The 21,692-nt window shown below is 53.2% G+C and overlaps 1 protein-coding gene and 1 non-coding gene across 2 annotated transcripts; one reads left to right on the plus strand and one right to left on the minus strand.

Moving 5' to 3' along the window:
• Positions 1 to 72: 72 nt before the first annotated feature.
• Positions 73 to 19,787, plus strand: SIRT2 (sirtuin 2). Its single transcript, XM_040252753.1, has 16 exons — positions 73 to 173; positions 990 to 1,036; positions 4,093 to 4,141; positions 4,404 to 4,517; positions 7,520 to 7,561; positions 7,698 to 7,804; positions 7,927 to 7,983; positions 8,602 to 8,670; positions 14,502 to 14,631; positions 16,954 to 17,013; positions 17,325 to 17,380; positions 17,531 to 17,607; positions 17,694 to 17,745; positions 18,659 to 18,729; positions 18,873 to 18,939; positions 19,056 to 19,787. Exons 1-16 carry the CDS (start codon positions 158 to 160, stop codon positions 19,212 to 19,214), a joined length of 1,173 nt encoding a protein of 390 aa, XP_040108687.1. The 5' UTR covers positions 73 to 157; the 3' UTR covers positions 19,215 to 19,787.
• Positions 12,915 to 12,986, minus strand: TRNAE-UUC. The gene has a single exon. It is a non-coding gene; the product is annotated as a tRNA-Glu (tRNA).
• Positions 19,788 to 21,692: the final 1,905 nt, after the last annotated feature.

A 21,692-nucleotide genomic window follows, 5' to 3' on the forward strand; every position in this document is an offset into this window, starting at 1 on the left:
CGCGTGTCTCCTCTTACCTCAGAGGGGCACGCTCCGGACGTTTTCTATGCCTCCTGGGAGTTGTAGTTCTTTGACCTATCTCGGCCCCCTCCTGTTTCCGGTGCCGTCACGGGATAGAGCAGTCGGTGACAGTCCCGAGGGCCCCCGCCCCGCGCCCATGGCCGATCCGGATCGTGAGTCGGGGGCCCTGGTGGGAGGGTCGGGCCGCGCCGGGGCCTGGCTGAGGGCTGCAGGCCCCGGGGCCCGAGGGCGGGAATGGTGGGGCAGGAGATGGGGGCTGCATGGAGGGGAATGAGGTTCAGGGAGCCGTTGTGATACATATTGCTAGATTGGTGGGTTTCTGGGTCGCGAGATTTTAAGGGTCCGTTTGCCACGTCCCCTAAGTGACTAATGATAGCGTGTGTCTCGCACCTTAGTTGCTAAGGACCCTTGTTACTAGGGACTTAGAATATCGCTGTCCGGGTTGCTAAGGGTACCTGGTTGTTAGTGGGAACTGTAGGGTGCTGGGGACCCCTGGTGTCCTCTCGTATCTCTTCCTTCCTCTTCTAAACCTACCATCTCGCCCTTCCGTTCCGCCCCCACCACCTCTTCTTGCAAACTTGCCTCCAGGCCCAGTATCCCTTCTCTTCTCTTTCTTTCTACATTTTCTTCTGCTTGTAAACCTAACCCTCCCACTACTGTGTCCTTCCTAACTCCTCCTAAGTCTTCCTTCATGCCCTTATAGCCTTTACTTTCTTTCCGCTTTCCTAAGCCTCCTTGTCCCAGCGGCTTTGTCCTTCACCAACCATCTCTCCTCCCAGCACTCTCCACTCCAATAAGGTCTGTTTCTCTTCCTCTCCCTCCCTCCAGCTACTCCCTTTTTACGCCCCCACCCCGTGTAACTAGGTTGGAAGGTCTTGTTGCCCCTCTCTACACCCCCACGTGGAAGCCCTTCTTTCCCCTTAACCACCTCTTCACTGTAACCACGTCTGCTCCCCCTCCTCCCCCAGCCTCTGACCCTGAGGAGACCCAGGCAGGGAAGGTGCAGGAGGCTCAGGTGAGATGGGGACAAGGGTGGAGGGAAGGAGAGAGATGGACTTCCCACACCCAGCACCGGGGGGAGGTGGCAGAAGGGGGTCAGATACCCCAGGGCCCTCAGCTCACTGCCCCAGCTCCTCACCCCGCCTCCCCTTGTGGGGGAATGGTGGATTCTGGGGCCTGTCAGAGAAGGGTGTGCGGCCTCAAGCCTAGGCCTGCCCTTGCAAACTTTCCTTTCTCCCTGCACACCCCTCCTACCCGCCTTCCCTCCTGAACCTTGTTCCCAGTGGGCATGGAAGAGATTTGGTTCCTGAATTCACAGATCTCACAGACATGTGACTCGACAGTGACTCTGCTGGTGATCATGAAAGTAGCGCAGGGCACTTTGGGAGCGCAGAGTAAACTGTGTGAGATCACACAGATTCCAGCCAGTCCCCTCCCGGCAAGAATCCACAGGCTGATCGCAGAGTCAGACTGAGATACAGCACATGGTAGTCAGTGTAGAGTAACTTAGGATTTTCTTAGGCAAGGTGAGAAGTGCTGTCCCAGGCAGAGGGTATCCTGGGGGGCATGAAAGAGTGTCATGTATTCAGGATTCAGGTGGCTGATTACCTTGATGGTTAGCATTTACTGAGTATTTAAGCCAACTGGGTACTCTGCTTTGTGTTTGATGGGCATCCTAGCATCCCGGGGGCAGCGGTGGAGGGGAGGAATACAGGTCTACTGTGGTCATTTTATAGCCAAGGAATTAGAAACTGAGTTCTTTAACAACTTGTCCTCTGTCCATTGGCTAGAAGAGCAGGGACAGGTTTGCAACCCTCGGCGCCTTGACATATTGCCTCCCAGACACTTCACTGGAAGCAGGGGTCACAGAGGCTCCACCATCACCTTCAGCTTCCCCCTGAGACCAAGTTGCTCCCACGTGCTGGGCAGGGCCCTCGCCTCCTTCCACAGAGCTTCACTGTCTGCAGCCTGAAAGCGTGCCAGCCCACCCACAGACACGAGGTCGCGGTTCACATGTAGGGCAGAGCAGAAGCTGTGACGAGAGCGCCCCACAGATGCACGGCCGAGCCACACCAAGGGGACAAGAGCTCCCTGTCAGACCAGGCTTCTCCCTCGCCTAGCTCCCAAAGCCTGGCCACTGTTAGAGAAAAAGGTTTCATGTGGAAAAGGGACCCTCAGTCCCAAAGAGAGAGATCCGAGGGTGTAAATTGCAGCATTGTGCAATACAGCCAAACTGGAAACAGCCCAAACGACTGTCAGTTGATGGGTTAAATGAACTATGAACCGTACAATGCAACACTCTGTAGCTGGCGGGTCTGTGATATATTGTTTGGTGGAAAATGCGAGGCGCAGCATTGTACTGTGGGGTGACCCATTTCTGGGGAAATAATGAGTTTTCAGTTCAGTTCAGTCGCTCAGTCGTGTCCAACTCTTTGCGACTCCATGGACTGCAGCATGCCGGGCTTCCCTGTCCATCGCCAACTCAGAGAAAAAAATCTGGAGTAATTACCATTGTACTGTTAATAGTGGCTATCTTGAAGGGGAGGATGGGGTGGGGGAGGCGGGGCTGTGGGTGAGGGACTCAGGAGGCAAGCACCTTCAAGTTATACATTGCCTAATGGTCAGAGTTTTGTAAAGCTTATATAGATACAATCTTAAAGCAAGGAAACCTGGCTTTCCTGGTGGCTCAGACAGTAAAGAATCTGCCTGCAATGCGGGAGACCTGGGTTGGGAAGATCCCCTGGAGAAGGGCATGGCAACCCACTCTAATATTCTTGCCTGGAGAATCCTATGGACTGAGGAGCCTGGCGGGCTACAGTCCATGGGGTTGCAAAGAATCAGACACGACTGAGGGACTTCACACATTTTTACCCAGTGGTGACCGTGAAAAATCCCAGACTTCTTGGAGCGGGCATCATGGTAAACGCCACAGATGTTTGTGATCAGATGATTAAACTGGGGAAGCCAAAGAGAAAGGCCTTTGATGTGGAGGGCAAAGGGTGGACCCAGACAGGTCAACACAGAGAGAGGAGGAGAGTAGATCAGAGATGGAGACTGAGACTGAGAGCTAGGGCGGAGGCCAGGGCAGGGGTCCTGGAGGGACAGGCTGGCCCACGTGGAGCCCCGGGGAGGGGACGTGCTATGGCAGGAGGGCAGGTGAGGGAGGCAGGAGACATCTGGCAAACACGGGGACAGAAGCCACACTAAGTTAGGGCCCCAGGAGGAGGAGCAGGTTTGGAAGAGATACTGAAGCCAGTCTGGGACACCGTGAGAGTGAGGGGTCTGGGATCATACTTAGGGGGAGGCATCCGGGGGCTGCAGAAACCCTGGATCTGGAGACAGAAAGGTGGCATCCTCAGAAACTAGGCTGAGACCACTGGCGTGCATGAGGGAGCTGGCCCAGGGAAAGCGGACAGAGACGGGAGGGAGGGCCCGGGACAGAGTCCCAGACCCGCGATTTGGGCGCCTGGCCGAGGAGAGAAGTTGATAAAGGAGACGGAAAGGTTGGAAGGGTGGAGTGGGGAGGCTTTAAGCCAGAGGGCTGACGGCGCAGGGTGAGGACCCAGGCGTTTCTACCAGCATTATTGACGTAGGTGATGCAGGCTGCAGGGCGGCTGGGCAGGGCAGGGGACTGGAGGGGATATGAGGTGAGGACGTGGGCAATGGGAGGTGATGAGAGCAGTAGCGAGCACTTCCTGAGCACTCACCACCACTGCCGCCCCCAACCAGGGCTATTCTGAGAGCCTCACGTAGGAACTCACTTCTCGCAGCCCTCCAGGTGGCCTTCCTCAGTCCTCCGAGCTCCACTTGTGAGAGGAGGGGCGCGGAGTCTCAGAAAAAAACGTGGTTGCCCACAGGAGGCCGCGCTCCTCTCGAGCTGCAGAGTTGAGTTTCCAACACAGGCGGCCTGTCCCAGAGCCCACACGCGCCCCCAGCACGGTCCCCGCTGCCCTTCACTCCCTCGGGCCTACCTCCCAGCCACAGCCTTTCCCCAGAACCCTGGTGTCATCCCCTCTTCCCCTCCCTAACCCCACTTCTGGGGCCTCGTCACCCCACCTCCACCCCTTCCAGGATTCAGATTCAGACACTGAGGCAGGAGCCACTGGCGGAGAAGCAGAGAGTGAGTATCTGCCTTGGGAGCACGGTTCTGGGGGGTGCTGGAGGGCAGTTTAAGTCAGGGATCTGGGTGTTCACCTCCACTGGGGGTGACATGCAAAGTGTGTAAGACCAGATGCAGCATTTCGGGATCCCTGGCCTGGCCAGGCATCCAGCCTTTAGTCGTGGCAAGACAGGAGACCCAGGGCTGGGCAGGGGCACTCAGGGCCTCTGTGTCCCCTTGAACAAACACCCACCCAACCGCTGTCTCTCTTCTTTCTGGGCAGTGGACTTCCTGCGGAATTTCTTCTCCCAGACTCTGGGCCTGGGCACCCAGAAGGAGCGACTCCTAGATGAGCTAACCCTGGAAGGAGTGAGCCGCTACATGCAGAGCGAGCGCTGTGAGTTCCCCGCCCTGGGCCCCTTCCTGCGTGACTCTCCCCCCACCCGACCCCGCCACTTCTTCTCATGACTTCTCAGCTCCAAACCATTCACAGCTTACATCTGCAAGTCGCAAGAAACCCAACTCAAACTGTCTGGTGCCAAAAAGGGAGTGTGTTGATCCTGTAACTGTTGACCCTGAAGTGTGGCTGGATTCAGCAACTTCTATGCTGAGCCCTTTCTCCACTCTTCTCTGTATTGGGAGCTCCTAGAAGCTGTAAAAACAAGTTCCACCAGCCTAGCAGCTCCCACTGAAAAACAGCATCTTTCTCCCAGTGGTTCAAGCACAAGAGCAGAGATTGGCTCCGATTGGCCCAGCTTGGGTCACAGTCTTACTCGCCGAACCATCACCATGTCTCTATTGGTCAGGCTTGCTTATTAGAGTGAAGATGGTAATAATAGTAGTTACCTTATAAGATTATGGAATAGACTCTTCCCCCAGGGATCCCCGTGGCTTCCTCCCTTCTCTTTGGGACTGCATGGACTGTAGCCTGCCAGGCTCCTCTGGCCATGAGATTCTCCGGGCAAGAATACTGGAGTGGGTTGCCATACCCTTCTCCAGGGGATCTTCCCAAGCCAGGGATCAAACCCTCATCTCCTGAGTTGCAGGCAGACTCTTTACCGTCTGAGCCACCAGGGAAGCCCCAGGATTATAAAGAAGGATTACATAAATTCATAGATGTAAATACCTGAAACAGAGCAAGCGTTGCCTAAGTGTGCCCCGTGACGATTCTTATAAGAGGCTTGTTCCGGGTGTGGTGTAGAGATCTTTTTACCAGGTCACCGGGTAATTTATATTTCTTGCCTCGAGTTGAGGTCACCAGAGTCTGAGAAACCGAGCCCTAAGCAGTCCTTGACTAGAACAATCGACCCTTTGAGGGTCCTGAACAGCCTTTTGTTGAGGACATCTCCTGCAGTTTCCCTGTCCTCTAGCTGCTGCCATCTCTCCGCAGGCAGCCAGGCTGGACGTCCTGAGCCCCCCTCTCCTGGGGGTCCTCACCCTGATGGCCTTCATCCATCTCCTGCCTTTGTTGTTGTCATTTAGTCAAATCATGTCCGACTCCTTTGCAATGCCACAGATCGTAGCCCGTCAGGCTCCTCTGTCCATGGGATTTCCCAGGCAAGAATATTGGAGTCAGTTGCCCTTTCCTTCTCCAGGGGATCTTCCTGACCCAGGGATCCAACCCACATTGCCCACATTGGCAGGTGGATTCTTTACCACGGAGCTACTCAGGAAGCCCCATCTTCTGGCTTGGGTGGGCCCCAAAGAGAATACAGGCAGTGGCTACAAAGCTTTCATTCCATCCGTCCTCCTGCACCTGGGTTTTAGAATAATTGATGGTGCCTGTGAGGGATAGTAATAAATAACAATGAATTGGGCTCTCGCCTTTTGCCAGGCACTGGGCTATGCACTTGGCAGGCGTAGCCTCATATGATCTTCACAGGAGACCTGTGGGGAGTCAGCTGGGCAGAGGAAGAAACTGAGACACAGAGAGCTTGTAACCTGGGGCAGGGTTACACAGCTGGCGAGAGGCAGTCAGGGCTCCTGAATCTAGAGTGCACACTCACTCCCTTCCACTGGGTCCACTGGGCCTGCCAACCCTGGTCCAATGGCATCCTGACACCCCAGAGGCCCTCACACTCATGTGCGTCCATCAGCTGACTGACAGATGCCAAGGGTGCTGCATGGCAGGGCTGCCAGCCAGCCACCAGAGAGACAGTCAGGCTATTTCTTCACAGCCCTGCATGCTTGTGAAATGATTCGACCTCTCCCCTCCCACATCTTCCCATCTTTTCCAAAAGCTGGTGACAATGGGGAAACAGAGTACTTATAGGGATACGAATCACGTGTCTGAAGAAGTTGAGTACTAGTGTCTCGAAGAATCATTAGTGCTAGGCATTGATCTCAGCTTCACAGGAGAGAATTCCTTCTCTCAACAGCTCCCACGAGGCCAGTACAGTGATTGTGCCCATTTTACAGAGCAGGAAGCTAAAGCCCAGTGTGGTGATCTGAACTAAGACCCACCCCCACCCCACCTGCTCCACAACTCTGCTGGGGCACAGGAAAGCCGGGATGGGGAGCCCTTATCCACTCTGCTGCTCACTGGGTGTGAGCTGAGAATGGCCCAGCTTGGATCCTCTCTTGAAAATTCTTGACTTCTGGTGGCTAACATGCATTTGATTATAGAGGGAAGGGATAGGATGGAGGAATGTGTATCAGACTTTGGAAATAGATGGCTGTGCAATATTGTGTCCAGAAGATAAAGAGATGGCCAGAGATTCTTTTTCACAATAACCTGCAGCACTTCCGGGGGAACACACCCTCCCAGCCTTCTCCCTAAGATCTACCTCTCACGAAGATCTCCTGTTTGTCTAGATCTAGCTAGGAGGAGAAATTTCTCTCCAAGTGGCCTTTTCATGAATCTTTACTACACTGGTGTAATCTTAACCAATGGATTCTTTGACCCCATGCTGGCTCTTCCCTCAGTCAACTGTATGACCCCTTCCCCTGTCTAAGCCTCAGTTTCCTCATCTGTAAAATGGGAATGTTAACACCACCCACCTTGAGATGGCTGGGAAAGCCATTCAGGGATCTGGAGTGCTCGCCACAGGGCCTGGCACAGAGTAAATGGCTTCAGGGACTGTGATAGGTGAAATTACTTAAAGGTAAGAATGGGAAGGGGAAACATTGCTCTTTTTTTTTGTAAACTTTACTTTCTTAATCATTACATTCAGTCTCTGATAATATATCTGATTATTAGACAGCAGTGCCACTAATAAGTTTTTTAAGTTGTCAAAAATCTATTGTAAACATCAGCTCAGTACTTAATTTATGGCAAAGACAACTCTCTTAAGGTAAATGGTTCATATTTTGGAGGAATGTTTGATGTTCAAAACAACAATACACAAATGTAAGTTGAAAAAGAGAAATGCGCACGCTGCCTAAACTCTCCTCCTCCAGGTCGCAGGGTCATCTGTTTGGTGGGAGCTGGAATCTCCACCTGTAAGTGCTTCCCCTCCCCGAAAAGCCACTTCCTGGTGGGGGCGCCCCTGCGAGGGCCTGGGGAGGAGCTGTGTTGGGGGGGGGCTGTGAAAGAAAAGGAGCCAGAGTCCCTTATTGATTACCCCTCCTCCCCCAGCTGCGGGCATCCCTGACTTTCGATCCCCAAACACGGGCCTCTACGCCAACCTGGAGAAATACCGTCTTCCCTACCCGGAGGCCATCTTTGAAATCAGCTACTTCAAGGTGCGTGTCACACAGCGAGGAAAGTCTGTAGTGATGAGGGGTGGATGGGCCTCCTGGCTCCTGCTCACATCTCACCAGGGGCATCTGGGTGCCCACCTGCCCTCCGGCTCTCTCTCCCACAGAAACATCCAGAGCCCTTCTTTGCTCTCGCCAAGGAACTCTATCCTGGGCAGTTCAAGGTAAGCTCTTTTTTGTGGAAGTGGGGACAGGAAAAATTGGGGGCCAGCAGGCATGGGAAGGACCCCTTCAGGGCCCTTTAGACAAATATCCTACAGCTATTAAATACATGGGCCCTGGTGGCCTAATCGTTAGGATTCTGTGTTTTGACTGCCATGGCCCAGGTTCAGTCCCTGGTCAGGAAACTGAGATCCTGCAAGCCTTGAAGCACAGTAAAAAACAAAACAAAACAGTGTGGGCTTTGGGCCCAGACTACCTGAGTCCAAGTCCTGTTCTCTCATATCATGCTCTTGTGTCCTTGGACCTCAGTTTTCCCATCTGTAAAATGGAGCAGATAATAGTCCCTGAAAAGAAATGCTGTGAGGCTTAAATGAGCTAATGATACATGTAAGAGCCCAGACTCTGGAGCCAGGCTGCTTCTGTGCTAACCCCAACTCCACAGTTTGTGTGACTTTGGCCAGCCAGTCACCCTCCCTGAGCCTCAGTTCCCTACCAGTGAAATGGGGATAATGAAGGTCTGTGCCTCATGGTGTGAAGATTCCATTAGGAGAAACAGGTCTGGAACAGTTCCTGGCACAGGGCGGTGTACATTCAGCATTGCCGTGCTTGCTTCCCTCCAGCCCACCATCTGCCACTACTTCATCCGCCTGCTGAAGGAAAAAGGACTGCTCCTGCGCTGCTACACACAGGTAGGCAGGACCTCGGGATCCTGGGAGGAAGCGGGCGGGCAGGAGGGGTCAAGAGCTCAGGCCGCAGCCTCTCTGTTGTGTGACTTGCAGTCAGTCACGTCGCCTCTCTCAGCCTTAGTTTCCCTTTCTATGAAACAGAGGCCAGGGACTTCCCTGGCAATCCAGTGGTTACGACTCCATGCTGCTTCCAATGCAGAGGCACAGGTTTGATCCCTGTTCAGGGAACAAGGATTCCACATGCCACACAGGATGGATGAAAAAAAAAAAAGCAGAGGTCAGAACCACTTCACCTTCTCAGGCCTGTGGTAACGTGGCAGTGACCTCCCTCAGGGCCACCCCATGAGTACTGAGAAAAGACCCCTTCTCTGAGCAGACACCTTTGGCACCATAGTTGTTTGGGTTTTCCATCAGATGATCTGAAGTGACTTGGTCTAGCATGATCACTGAAGCGTAAAAGTGTTAGTCGCTCAGTCGTGTCTGACTCTTTGTGACCGCATGGACTGTAGCCCACCAGGCTCCTCTGTCCATGGGATTTCTCAGGCAAGAATACTGGAGTGGGTTGCCATTTCCTTCTCCAGGGGATCTTCCCCATCCAGGGACTGAACCCAGGTCTCCCACGTTGCAGGCAGATTCTTTACCATCTGAGCCATCAGGGAAGCCCAACACGGTCGCTGCATGCTGACAATTTTCCGGTTGGTGGCTATAGAGTCTTAAGAAAGGGGTACCCTCTTATAATTTGCACAAAGGCCTTGTGTGGGCCATGGGGCCACGGCTTATGTATGTCAGGCACTTAGCTGAGGGCCTCACCAAGAGGTCCTCAGGTAAGGACAGCTCACATTCTTGACTTCCTAGTTGGTGAGACTTTTGGGGTCTCGCACACCCAATAGTGAAAAGTGTGCCTCTACTTTTGTTTTATAAATACGTGTTGAATTACATGATCTTCTAGAGCAGTGATACTGTGCCTGCTCTAATTCATATCTCAGAACCCAAATTTGTAAAATAGAGAGAGAACCCATGGATAGAAATAGGTGTTCTATTATTTCCTTCCTGGCCTGGCAATCTGGACCCTGCAGCCTCAGAATCTGCCACCAGGGGGAGGATGAAGTCTTTTTGTTCAGGTCCAGAATTCTCAGAAGGGGGCAGGTACTCCCACCTCGGGCTGGTAGGGGTTGTGGGGGAGCCCCAGGTCAGGATAGACTTGACCTTTTATCCATGGAATGCGCTGAGACATGATACAAACAGTTCACCTGAAGCCAAGCACCTTCTGTGTGTGATTTCATGAAATCTTCACCATGGCCCTGCTGTCAATCCTGTTCGTCAGCTTCTGTCCTGGTGTTTCCTGAGTGCCAACAAGTGCCAGGCCGTACAGGCAGTAGACAGAAGGAGCAGACATCCCTGCCCTCCTGGAGCTGACACTAGGGTGGGGAGGGAGAGTGGACAAGAAGGATGAGTGGAGTATCTAGTCTGAGATGTTAATGCTTAATGTTAATGTTAATGCTGAGATGTCTATGGAGCACTGGGCTGAGCAGAAAAGGGGAATCAGAAGTTCTGTGTGTGAGTGGGGAGAAGGGTGCTGTTGTGAACAATAAGTCAGGGAAGGCCTCACAGAAAAAAGGGACATTTAAACAAAGACCTGTAGGAGGAGAGGGAGGGAGCCATGGGATATCTCAGGGAGAGAGGCAAAGGGAACAGCCAGTGCAAAGGCCCTGAGGTGAGGCTGCACTTGGCATGTTCAAATAGCTGGATCTGAGTGAGCGAGGACAGTAGTAGGAAAGGACAGAGGAGATGGGGTCAGGGAGGTGACAGGTGGACCATGTGGGCATTTGGGGGCCACCGGGAGGGCTTTGTCCTTTGCCTAGTGGGAGATAGAACCACAGGAGTGCTCTGGACAGGGCCAAGATGTGACCTACCCCAGGTGTTCGCAGGGTCCCTCTGGCTGCATGTGGAGGGCAGACTGTGGGAGGGAGCAGTGGGGGTAGGGGTGGGTACAGAGGCCAGGAAGGGGGCTGCAGTGATGGTCCAAGCAGGAGAGGATGGAGGCTGGGCCAGGGAGGGTGCTGTCCAAGGGGAGAAGTGGGTGACTTGTGAACCCGTTTTGAAGGTGGAACTAACAGGACTTGCTGTTGGATTGAATGAACAGTTCTTGAGAGAAGCAGAAGAGTCAGGGATGGCTGGACATCTCTCAGCCTGAGCACCTGCTGTCTTTTACTGAGATAGTGGGCTGTGCAGGCGTTGGGGGCAGAGGAGGAGTTTAATTGAAGGCACATCGAGGTTGAGATGCCCATTAGACAGTCACATGGAGCTGTAGGCAGATAGCCAGATACTAAGGCTTCTGGACTCGAGCTGGAGAGCAAGAGAGACCAGGAGATCACAGGGGTCTCAGCATGAGAAACACAGGGCCAGGACCACCTGGTTCATCCCAAATGCTCAGAGGGCTGACTCCCCAACTCCATATGAGGCACTCCCCTCCCCTGCCCCAAACCATGAAAGCACAGCAGCTACAGGGTATTTTTACGTGAAAGCCAACACGAATATGTTCTGGGGTCAGTGTGAAATGTGGTGGCATTTCCCACTACTTAGAATACTTCACACACAGATTCAAGTCTACATATATATTCACATTGGTGCATTACATTACACACAGGTGGAAACATTTTTTCCACTCTCATGTTTCATGAAACCATTCTTTTTTTCAACTCCTCCTCACCCTCTTCTTCAGCCTCAGCCCCTTTTTGAGACATTGACCCAGTTTTCTGCAACACACTGTCTTCAGGTCTTCCTGAATTGTGACGATGTAGCACTTTTGAAGAGATGCTATTTTTATCTCAAGACACAAGGATCCATTCAAACAGAAGAACAGTTGTCTCCTTCAGTCAAGTCACTGTGATCTCCACTCTTTTGAATCTATCTGTGGCATTCACATTATACATTGGATTTATACTCAGCTTTCTTTTCCTTAAGCCCTTATCTAGAAGACCCTTCCTTATACTCAGCCACATAGCAGCTTCATGCTTTTTATTAATTAAAAAAAACCTGCCATTTATAGGGGAGAAGCCTATTTGTTTTTGGCTGTGCTGGGTCTTCTTGCTGCACAGGCTTTTCTCTAGTTGCAGCAAGCAGGGCCTGCTCTCTCGTTGCCGTGCAGGGGCTTCTCGTTGCAGTGACTTCTCTTGTTGTGGAGCACAGACTTTAGGGGCTTTGTTTGGGCTTCAGTAGTTGCGCAGTTGTCCCTAGTTGTCCCTTGGCATGTGGTATCTTTCCAGACCAGGGATCAAATTCACATCTGCATCGGCACACGAATATTTTAACACTGAGCCACTGGAGAAGCACAACTCGTGCTTTTTAAAAACATGTCAGTCAGAGACATGATGTCTTGAAACCGAAAGTGAGCTAAGGTTTGACAATCAAAAGAGATTACAGATGAAAACTCAGACTTCAGGCTCCTCTTGCAGATCTAGAAGAGCTGGTTGCACCCTGGGTGGCTTTCTAGGCGGGGTGGAGGGGGGAGCAGTTGACTAGAGCTGAGTGGCCCACCTCCTCACCACACCCTGTTCCCTGCCTGGCACTGAGGCCAGACGCCAGCTGCTCTGTCTCCATGCGGTCATTGCTGCTTGTCCTTTATACTGAGCCTCTTGGGCCGTATTCCCCAGCCCTAGCTTCCCTCCCCGGGGGCCACTACTGTTCCCTGCTTCTTGGGTTTCCTTTGAAAATAGTCCACACTTAGGCAAGCAAACAAAAAAATTCATATGTTGACTTTTTCCACATCTTGTACACAGGGCCTTCTAACATCTTGAAGAGATTCCTTCATACCAGTACATACGGGTCAGCCACATCATTTTTTTTCTTTTAAAGATAGATTTTTTTTTTCCAAGATTTATTTGTTTTTTGGCTGCACTGAGTCTTTGTTCCTACATGTGGGCTCTCTCTAGTTGCCATGAGCAGGGGCTGCTCTTTGTTGGTTGCACGCTAGTTGAAGAGTGCATTCTAGTTGCACTCCTCATTATGGTGCCAAGGCTTCTCGATGTGCTGGCTCCAGTAATTGTGGTGCATGGGCTCTAGAGCACAGGCTCAGTAGTTGTGATACTTGGGCTCAGTTGCCCCAAGGCATGTGGAATCTTCCCAGCCCAGGGATCGAACTCATGTCCCCTGCATCGTCAGCAGATGCTTAACCACTAGAACACTCAGGAAATCTGGGCACATTCTTTTTTTCTTTTTGGCTGTGCTCACAGCTTGCAAGACCTTAGTTCCCCAACCAGGGATTGAACCCAGGCCATGGCAGTGAAAGGACCAAGTCCTAACCACTGGACTACCAGGGAACTCCCCAGCCACATTCGTTTTTATTTGTGGGTGCCCCATCAAAAGTGGCATCAAGGGACTTCCCTGGTGGTCCAGTGGCCGACTCCAAGCTCCCAGTGCAGGGAGCCTAGGTTCTATCCCTGGTCAGGGAACAAAATCCTGCATGCCACAACCAAAGCTCCTGCATGCAGCCACGAAGGTCAGAGATCCCTCGTGCCACAACCTGGTGCAGCCAAATAGGTAATTTCTCTTAAGGGGCCTCAAAAGGTAACACAGAGGCCATAGGTAGTCCTTTGATGTGCTGTTTAGTTATTTGCATGAGTAGTAGTGAGTAGTGTCAGTTGCTCAGTCATGTCCAACTCTCTGCGACCCCACGCACGGACGGTAGCCCACCAGGCTCCTCTGTCCATGGGATTCTCCAGGCAAGAATACTGGAGTGGGTTGCCATTCCGTTCTCCAGGGGAACCTTCCCCACCCAGCCATCGAACCCAGGTCTCCCTCCTTCTTTACCATCCGAGCACCAGGGAAACCCAGCTATTTGCATACACACTGCTTACTCGCGTGTGAGGAAGTTGGTAAACTAAGTTCAGGAACAAAGGCAGAACTAGCGTTTCTGCCAGGCTGGGGCAAGGGAGAGCCGCAGAAAGTCTGGAAACAGAGGCTCTGGTCTGCATGGTTTGGGGACAAACTGATGGCTGGCTGGAAGCAGAGAGGGCAGTTGGAAATGGAATGGTTGTTCGCAGAGTCTCTGGGAAACCTTATTGGGTCAGCTGTGGACCGCACGTTCCTGGCCATCTCTGTAACATCCGCTAGGTCCTCCAGAAGCACCTGCCTCAGTGGCATTTCTTGTGGGCAAACAAAAGCTGCTCCAAAATGGCTGGCGAAAGCACAAATGTGAAAGAGACAAATATCCTTGTGTGTTGACTAAGGAAAGTAATTCTGTCTGAAAAGAATTTAATGTACTACCTATGCAGCAGATCAAAGTAAGAAACCGAACTGTTAAATAGGAAAACTGTAATTAAAACTCAAAAAAACTTCCTGATTCACTGATTTGTGTTAATATCTGGCCAAGCCTGCCACAGACAGCTGTGCAGGTTGGGTACTGCACAAGGGTGCCATATCTGAGAGGGTTGTGTTCACAGCAGAGACGCTGAAGATTGGTACATTTATTTCACCAAATTTCTGGCCGGTGCCACTAGAGAGTCTGGTTCTAACAGAACAGATCTTCCGCAAAAGGGAAGGAAAATGACCTGGTTTTGCAGAAAAACACCAGGGCTGGTTGGTGGCAGTGGCCTGGGTTCATAGGCACTTGAATTTGGGCCCCTGCCTTGAAGCATCCATGACTTACTTTTCAGAGGCACCATCAGGGGGAAACAAAAAGTTTTAGACACACCCCTGCCCCTTGCCTCTCCCCTCCTCTCTTCTCAGCCTATCCCACTTGGCTCTCTCAGCTGCAGTCCCCTGCTCTGTCTTCTGACCCCTAGGAGGGGAAGGTGGTTCACTCCTGACCCACTCCCCTCCGTGTCTCCCTCCAGAACATAGACACCCTGGAGCGAGTGGCTGGGCTGGAGCCGGAAGACCTGGTGGAGGCCCACGGCACCTTCTACACGTCCCACTGCATCAGCTCAGGCTGCCGGCAGGAGTACTCACTGGGCTGGATGAAAGGTGAGGGGCTGGAGGTTACCCCCGAGGGCAGGCTTCCTGTCCCCTGTCTGCTCCTCAGCACCAGGGAAAGGGTCTCCATACACAGACACCAGCTCTGTCCTATGCAGTTCTGCAGCTCTTCCTTTCTCTCTCTCTTTTTAAAATTTATTTGTTTCTGTATTTGGCTGTGCCAGGTTTCAATCGGGGCATGCAGGATCTTTGATCTTTATTATAGCATGTGGGGTCTTTAGTTGGGGCATGTGGGATCTAGTTCCCTGACCAGGAATCGAACCCAGGCCTCCTGCATTGGGAGTGTGGAGTCTCCGTCACTGGACTCCCAGGGAAGTCCCTGCGGCTCTTTTTAGCAGGTAATGGCAGCCCCTAAAGATGTGAGGTGGCAGTGGGGGTTCTCTGCTCCCAACCCCATCTCATAGCCAGGATATAATGGATGCAGGCCCCAGACACGGCAACGTGTGTTAGTATACCAGCCTCCACGTGGTCATGCAGCCTGTTGGATGAGGTCATGAAACCCTAGCCCTTTGTCCTTTTGGTGTTCTGACCCCTTCTTACATGAAGGCCTCATCCAGGCCAACACAACTACATTCTGAGAAGAGCAGAAGTATCTAAGAGAACTTTCTGTGGTGAGGGGCATGTTCTATATATATCTTCACTGTCCAACATAGCAGCCATCTGCTCCATGAGGCAACTGAGCTCTTATAATGTGGCTAAAATGACCAAGGAACCGAATCTCTAACTTTCTTCAGCTTGTATTAATTAAAATGTAAAAGCCACATGTGGCTGTAACCACCATATTGGACAGCACTGCCCCAGAGACACAGGGTTCAGCCAGCCCATTAGCTGGATTCAGGTGAGCGGAGTCCATGACATGTGAAGCTGCGCACAACGCTGGTATGAAGGCTGGGTAGGGGCTGTCTCTAAGGGAAGAGACTCCAGGGCTTGCTAAAGTCATTGTCCCTGTTCACGTGAGGGCAGAGTGTCCAAAAAGAGAAGAAGAAGAAGAAAAACCCAGTCAATCCACATTTCTAGAATGCCAGTGAGAGTTGATTTCTGATATCCATTGTGCTAATTAAGAATCCACTTATTTCATCCATGCAAACCCGTTTCTGACCTTCTTTATGCTGATTTCACAAAGCCTCTGGTGTCCATGTGGGACAAGGACAGCTGCAGTGCTGATAGTAGGGCTTTTGGAATGTAGCCCTTCTGACAAAATGCCAGCTGACTGCCCCTGGGGCAAGGGTTCCTGAATAGCCCAAGTGCAAGCAGCTGGGGGTCATGTACAATTAACATTACCCCATTATCTGTTCCCTTCCAGCAGTAACACAAGCATCACCCACAAAATATGAGCTGTCAATGCAGAAATATTTTAAAGTAAATGGCAGATCTTAACGCATTGCTCTATATAAATATTTGTTGAAGGAATGAGTGAATATTTGAATGAACAAGCTAGGATTCTGTGGATTGCAAGTGACAGAGTCCTTTGCAGCTTTGATCAATAAGCAATGAGGAGGATTGTCCTAGCATGGTGTGTGTGTTGAGGAGAGGGGGTCTGTCACTGAGCCTAAGAGTGGGAAGCACCTGGACCTAAGGTTTTGTCCCCATCCCAAGATTATCTGCATAATTCTTCCCTCTCTGCCACTGACCTAGCACCCACCAGGTCTCTCTGACCTGACGCGTGATGGAAGTAGGGCTGCCCTCAAGGGCCCATGGGAAGGGCTTCCCCGGTGGCTCAGTGGTAAAGAATCCACCTGCCAGATTAGAGATCAAACCTATAATCTGGGACGATCCCACATGCTGTGGAGCAACTAAGCCCCATGTGTGCGCCACAACTATTGAGCCTGTGCTCTAGAGTCCGGCAGCCTCAACTACTGAAGCCCATGCGCCCTAGAACCCATGCTCCAAGAAAAGCCACCTCAATGAGAAGCTCATGCGCCACAACTAAAAAGTAGCCCCCACTCACCGAAACTAGAGGAAAGCCTGTGTAGCAATGAAGACCCAGCACAGCCAAAAATCAATAAATTTAAAAAAAAAAAAAAAAAAGACCCACGGAAAGAACTTCACTCCCAAGTCCAGATTCCCCAAGTTGGGGGTTGGTGGAACCCAGTTGCCCCTTTTGGGGACAAGTGTCTGCTTATTTGTTCTTTCATGTAATAGCTGTGGACTGGTGCTGGGAAGAGGTCCTTCCTGGGCAGGGCAAACGCCCCAGGAGGCTCCCCCATGACTGAGCTGTGTTTGTATTGACAGTGAAGGGGGTGGCGTGGGCAGGCTGCAGCCCCAACCCAGAGCCTCTTACCTCCTCCTTCTCCTCCCCTTCCCCACGCCCAGAGAAGATCTTCTCCGAGGTGACTCCCAAGTGTGAGAAATGTCAGAGCATAGTGAAGCCTGGTGAGCCGCGGGGCCTGGGACCAACCAAGGTAGATCCGGGCTGGGACCCTGCACACCCGCTAACCCCTTCCCAAGAAGGCCACGCTCCCCATCCATCCACCCGACCCTGGTCACCCTCTCTCCGTGACTAGGGAGAGGGGGCGCCATAGCCCCCTGGCCTATCCCCACTGCCCCATCCACACTCCCGCCCCAGCCCTGCGGTCCGCCTTCTGCTCCGGCCCGTTCTCTCTCCCCTTCCCTGTCTCTGTCCCCTGCTTTTTCACCATCTCTTTCTGTCCCCATGTCTGTCTGTCCATCTGTCTCCCCCTCAGATATTGTGTTCTTCGGCGAGAACCTCCCAGCGCGTTTCTTCTCCTGCATGCAGTCAGTAAGTGTCCCGGCCGCCCCGTCTCGGCCCACGCGGTGGCAGCCTAGGTCCTGCCCTGCGGCAGGTGGCTGCCCCAAGTAGCTGCGGGTGGGCTTGCAGGGGCGGGGCAGGGGCCGGCAGCTGACCTCACTGGCCGCTCCCGCTGTGTAGGACTTCCTGAAGGTGGACCTCCTTATCATCATGGGCACCTCCCTGCAGGTGCAGCCCTTCGCGTCCCTCATCGGCAAGTAGGTTGGGGGCTGGGGCTGTGGGGGCTGCTGGGAGGCTGGGGGAGCCGCGACAGGCCCTCACCACTCAGATCACCATCCCCCAGGGCGCCCCTGTCGACCCCGCGCCTGCTCATCAACAAGGAGAAGACTGGCCAGGTGAGTCCTCTTCGTCCTACCCCGCCACCCCCACACATGAGCCCCACATCACCTCCCCCAGGCCCCCCGGGAACCAGGGGACAGGTCTCTGGGGAAGCCCAATGCTCTGGGCCCCTCAGCTCAGACCTGGGGGTCTTGGAATCCTCAGGGTCAGATTCCAGGCTCCCCCGACTCCAGGGTTCCACAGGCCTCTGGGTCAGTCACCCTATTTTATCTTCCTTTTTGTCTATAGTAGCCCTTCATTGCTGTACTTGGGCTCCCTCTAGTTGTGGCTAGGGGCTCCTCTAGGGGCGTGGGGAAGGCGGGCTTCGCATTGCAGTGGCTTCTCTTGTTGCAGAGCACAGCCTCTAGGGTATGGGCTCAGTAGTTGGGGTACACGGGCTTAGTCGTCTCGCAGCACGTGGGATCTTCCCAGACCAGGAATGGAACCCATGTCCCCTACATTGGCAGGCGGATTCTTAACCACTGGACTGCCAGGAAGTCCCATTCACCCTTTTGAGGAGATGATAGAACCCCAGCCCAAAGCAACTTAAGCCAAAACAGGAACCTTGAGCTTCCTGTGACTGAAGAGTCTGGGCTTGCTGGTCCCCGGGCCGGCAGCGGTGCCGTCAGGAGTCACTGTGCTCTCAGCTGTCTTTTCAAACTGAGGTGACCTCTGTCCCCCCTGGGGACAGCTGTTTCCTCCAGCAGGCAAAAAGCATTCTGTGTGGCAGACACTGTGCTCAGCATTTTCTCTGTGTTAACCCACTGATAGCATCATCCTAGGAGTGGGTGTGGTGATTACCCCCACTCTACGGAGAAGGAAACTGAGGTTCAGAGAGGCCAGGCCACTTGAGTGAAGTCACAGAGCTGGGATTCAAACCCAGGCCCCCTGGCTCCAGAGTCTGTGCTCTGAGCTCCCCCTCCCCCACAGACTGACCCTTTCCTCGGGATGATGATGGCCCTCGGAGGAGGCATGGACTTTGACTCCAAGAAGGCCTACAGGTGAGGCCCGGGCCTGCAGCAGGATGAGGTGGAGCCTGGGAGGGACAGGGCCCAGGTGGGAGGGAAGGCACGGAGGCAAAGGACAGGCAGAGCCACCGGTGCTGGGACAAGCCCTGGAGCTTTGACTCTTCCCTCGCCCTCAGGGACGTGGCCTGGCTGGGCGACTGCGACCAGGGCTGCCTGGCCCTTGCCGACCTCCTCGGATGGAAGGTGAGGAGCTATCACCCCAGCTCACCCCGAGCCTAGTCCCTGGATCCCCCTCCCGCAGGTCCTCTGACCGAATGACACATGATGACCTCTGACCTCTGTGAATTTTTCCCCTGCAGAAGGAGCTGGAGGACCTTGTTCGGAAGGAGCATGCGAGCATAGATGCTCAGTCGGGGTCTCGGTCCCCCAACCCCACTACTTCAGCTTCCCCCAGGAATTCTCCACCACCTCCCACCAAGGAGGAGCCCAGGACCACTGAGGGAGAGAAACCCCAGTGACCACTGCGTCTCCCAGGCAGGACCCCCAGCCTTGGGACCGCTGAGCCCCAACCAGCCCTGGCCCTCCTCTAACTTACAGCTCTTTTCTGGGGAGCTCAGAACATTTCTTCGTATTAACGATTCCCTCCCAAAACTGGTGTCCCAGCACCCCTGACCTCAGCAAATCTCTTAACATTCTTGGGGGCAGAGGCTTGGGCAGCCTGTCTCTAACAGCCCACAGCCTCTAACCACCCCTACGGCCGAGGATCAGCCCCCCTAATCTCTAACTGCTCAGGGGGCCACGGGTACCTCCAGAAGCTAACTGTCCCAGGACAAGAGCCCCAGGGCCCACACGCTCTCTACTGCTCCCAAGGGTCCCTGGTCAAGTAGATGAAACCTAACCTACCCTGGGTTGGGGGTTGTGCCCTCCATGCACCCAATGGGGAGATCTGAGCCTCAAGGCCTCCCAGGCCTCTGCCTCCAACTCTGAAAGTGGGTGCTAGGCCCCCTCTCTTGGGTCCCACTTCCCATGTGGGGGTGGGCAGATGGTGTTGCTTATTAGAGATGAATTAAAAACAAAAAACAACTAACGATTAGCTGTCTGGCCTCGCTCTTCTTTTCTGGGGCCCAGAGGGAAGCTGCCGGAGGAAGGGGGTTAGATCTCTGGCCGCTAAGGAAACCATCATGAGAAGCAGCGTGAAGAGTGCTGAAAGGTGCCGAGAGCGGGCTCGGGGCCGTGGGAGCCTTGTGTCGTGGCTGTTACCCCTGGACTCCCAGGCACCTGCCAGAGTCCCTTCCTCCAAAGCCAGGTCACCTAAGACCTGAACCCCCAGAAGGAGGGAGGAGGGTCCATTTCAGACCCCCCCAGCCCCGCCTCTTCCCCTGCCAGCTCAGCTTCCCCTCTCTCTCTGTGAGGAACTTTCACTTCCTGCTACTTCAGGCCTCCCCTCGGAGAACAGGTAGGGGCCCCCAGGGGACCGAGCAGCTGGCATCACCACCCTGCTCCGCTACACTGACCCGCAGCCTCCCTGTGGCATCAGGCAGCTGCCCCCGTCACACCCTGCCCAGCACCCCTCGTCTCCTTCTGCCTTCTCATGGGGCCCAGGCAAGCCTCTGCCTCCCTCTCCTTAGCCTTCCTGCCTGCTCTCCCCTAGGCAGGGCACCTGCTCTCTGTCCCCCACTTCCTAACACCCTGGACTTCGGGACAGTGGGCTGATGGATTGGTTTAGCTGCTTATTATGCATCCCTTATACCCACCCCAAGAAGAAGGGAAGCCCTTGGGAGCAGGGGCCTATTCTGCCCATCACCCTTTCCCCAGGCACCTAATTGTGGTCCTGTACTTCAGTAAATATTTGTTGGATGTATGGGCACATGGATGGATGGATGGAAGGACCTAGGATTCTGCTCCTGGGACTCCTGCAAGGAAAATATTTTAGAATGCCCTCCTTAACTGATAACCCACCATAGGAAGCTACACCAGCTTAAGAGTGGGGATCCAGTGGCTAGAGGGACAGATGTGTGACAAAGCAGAGAGAGTAAAATGTCAATAGTAGAATCTGGGTAGTGGGTAGATAAATGTTCCCTGTAAAATCTTTCCGTTTTTTTTTAATTTGCTTATTTTGGCTGCACTGGGTCTTTGTTTGGGCCTGAGGGCCTCTCTTGCTGAGGAGCATGGTCTAGAACTCCTGGGCTCAGTACTTGCAGTGCACATGGGCTTACTTGCTCTGCAGCGTGGTATCCTGGGCTTCCCTGGTGGCCCAGAAGGTAAAGAGTCTACCTACAATGTGGGAGACCCACATTCGATCCCTGAGTGGGGAAGATCCCCTGGAGAAGCGAATGGCAACCTACTCCAGTGTTCTTGCCTGGGAAATCCCACGGACAGAGGAGGCTGTGGCAGGCGACAGTCTATGGGGTCGCAGAGTCTCACACAGCTGAGCGACTAGCACTTTCACTTGCATGTGGGGTCTTAGTTCCCCGACCAGGGATGAAAGCTGAACCCCCTGCATGGGAAGGCCGATTCTTAACCACTGGACCACCAGGGAAGTTCCTATTTTAATTTTTCTGTCTGAGACCTCTCATGATAAAACCTTGGGGGAAAATATTTGAAGGCCCCTTTGTGATCAGGGAAGGGAGGAAGAAGAGACATCGTATAATGTGATAAAAATATTATCACATTTACAGAGTGTCTACAATGGGCAGAGCCCTTTTCCAGGCCCTGGGTTTTGACAACGGTTGTTATTCATTTGGTCCACTTTCATAAGTCTTCACTAGATGTTAAAATATAAAATATCATCCTGTTATTGCTGCTTAGTCACTAAGTCCTGTCCAACTCTTTTGTGATCCTATAGACTGTAGGCTCCTCTGTCCATAGAATTTCCCAGGGAAGAATACTGGAGTAGGGGACTTCCCCGGTAGTCCAGTAGCTAAGACTGCACGCTCCCAATGCAGGTGGCCCATGTTTGATCCCCTGTCAGGGAACTAGATCCTGCATGCCACAGC

The sequence above is a fragment of the Oryx dammah genome, unplaced genomic scaffold (genome assembly GCF_014754425.2).
Source record: "Oryx dammah isolate SB20612 unplaced genomic scaffold, SCBI_Odam_1.1 HiC_scaffold_13, whole genome shotgun sequence".
Taxonomy (NCBI): Eukaryota; Metazoa; Chordata; class Mammalia; order Artiodactyla; family Bovidae; genus Oryx; species Oryx dammah.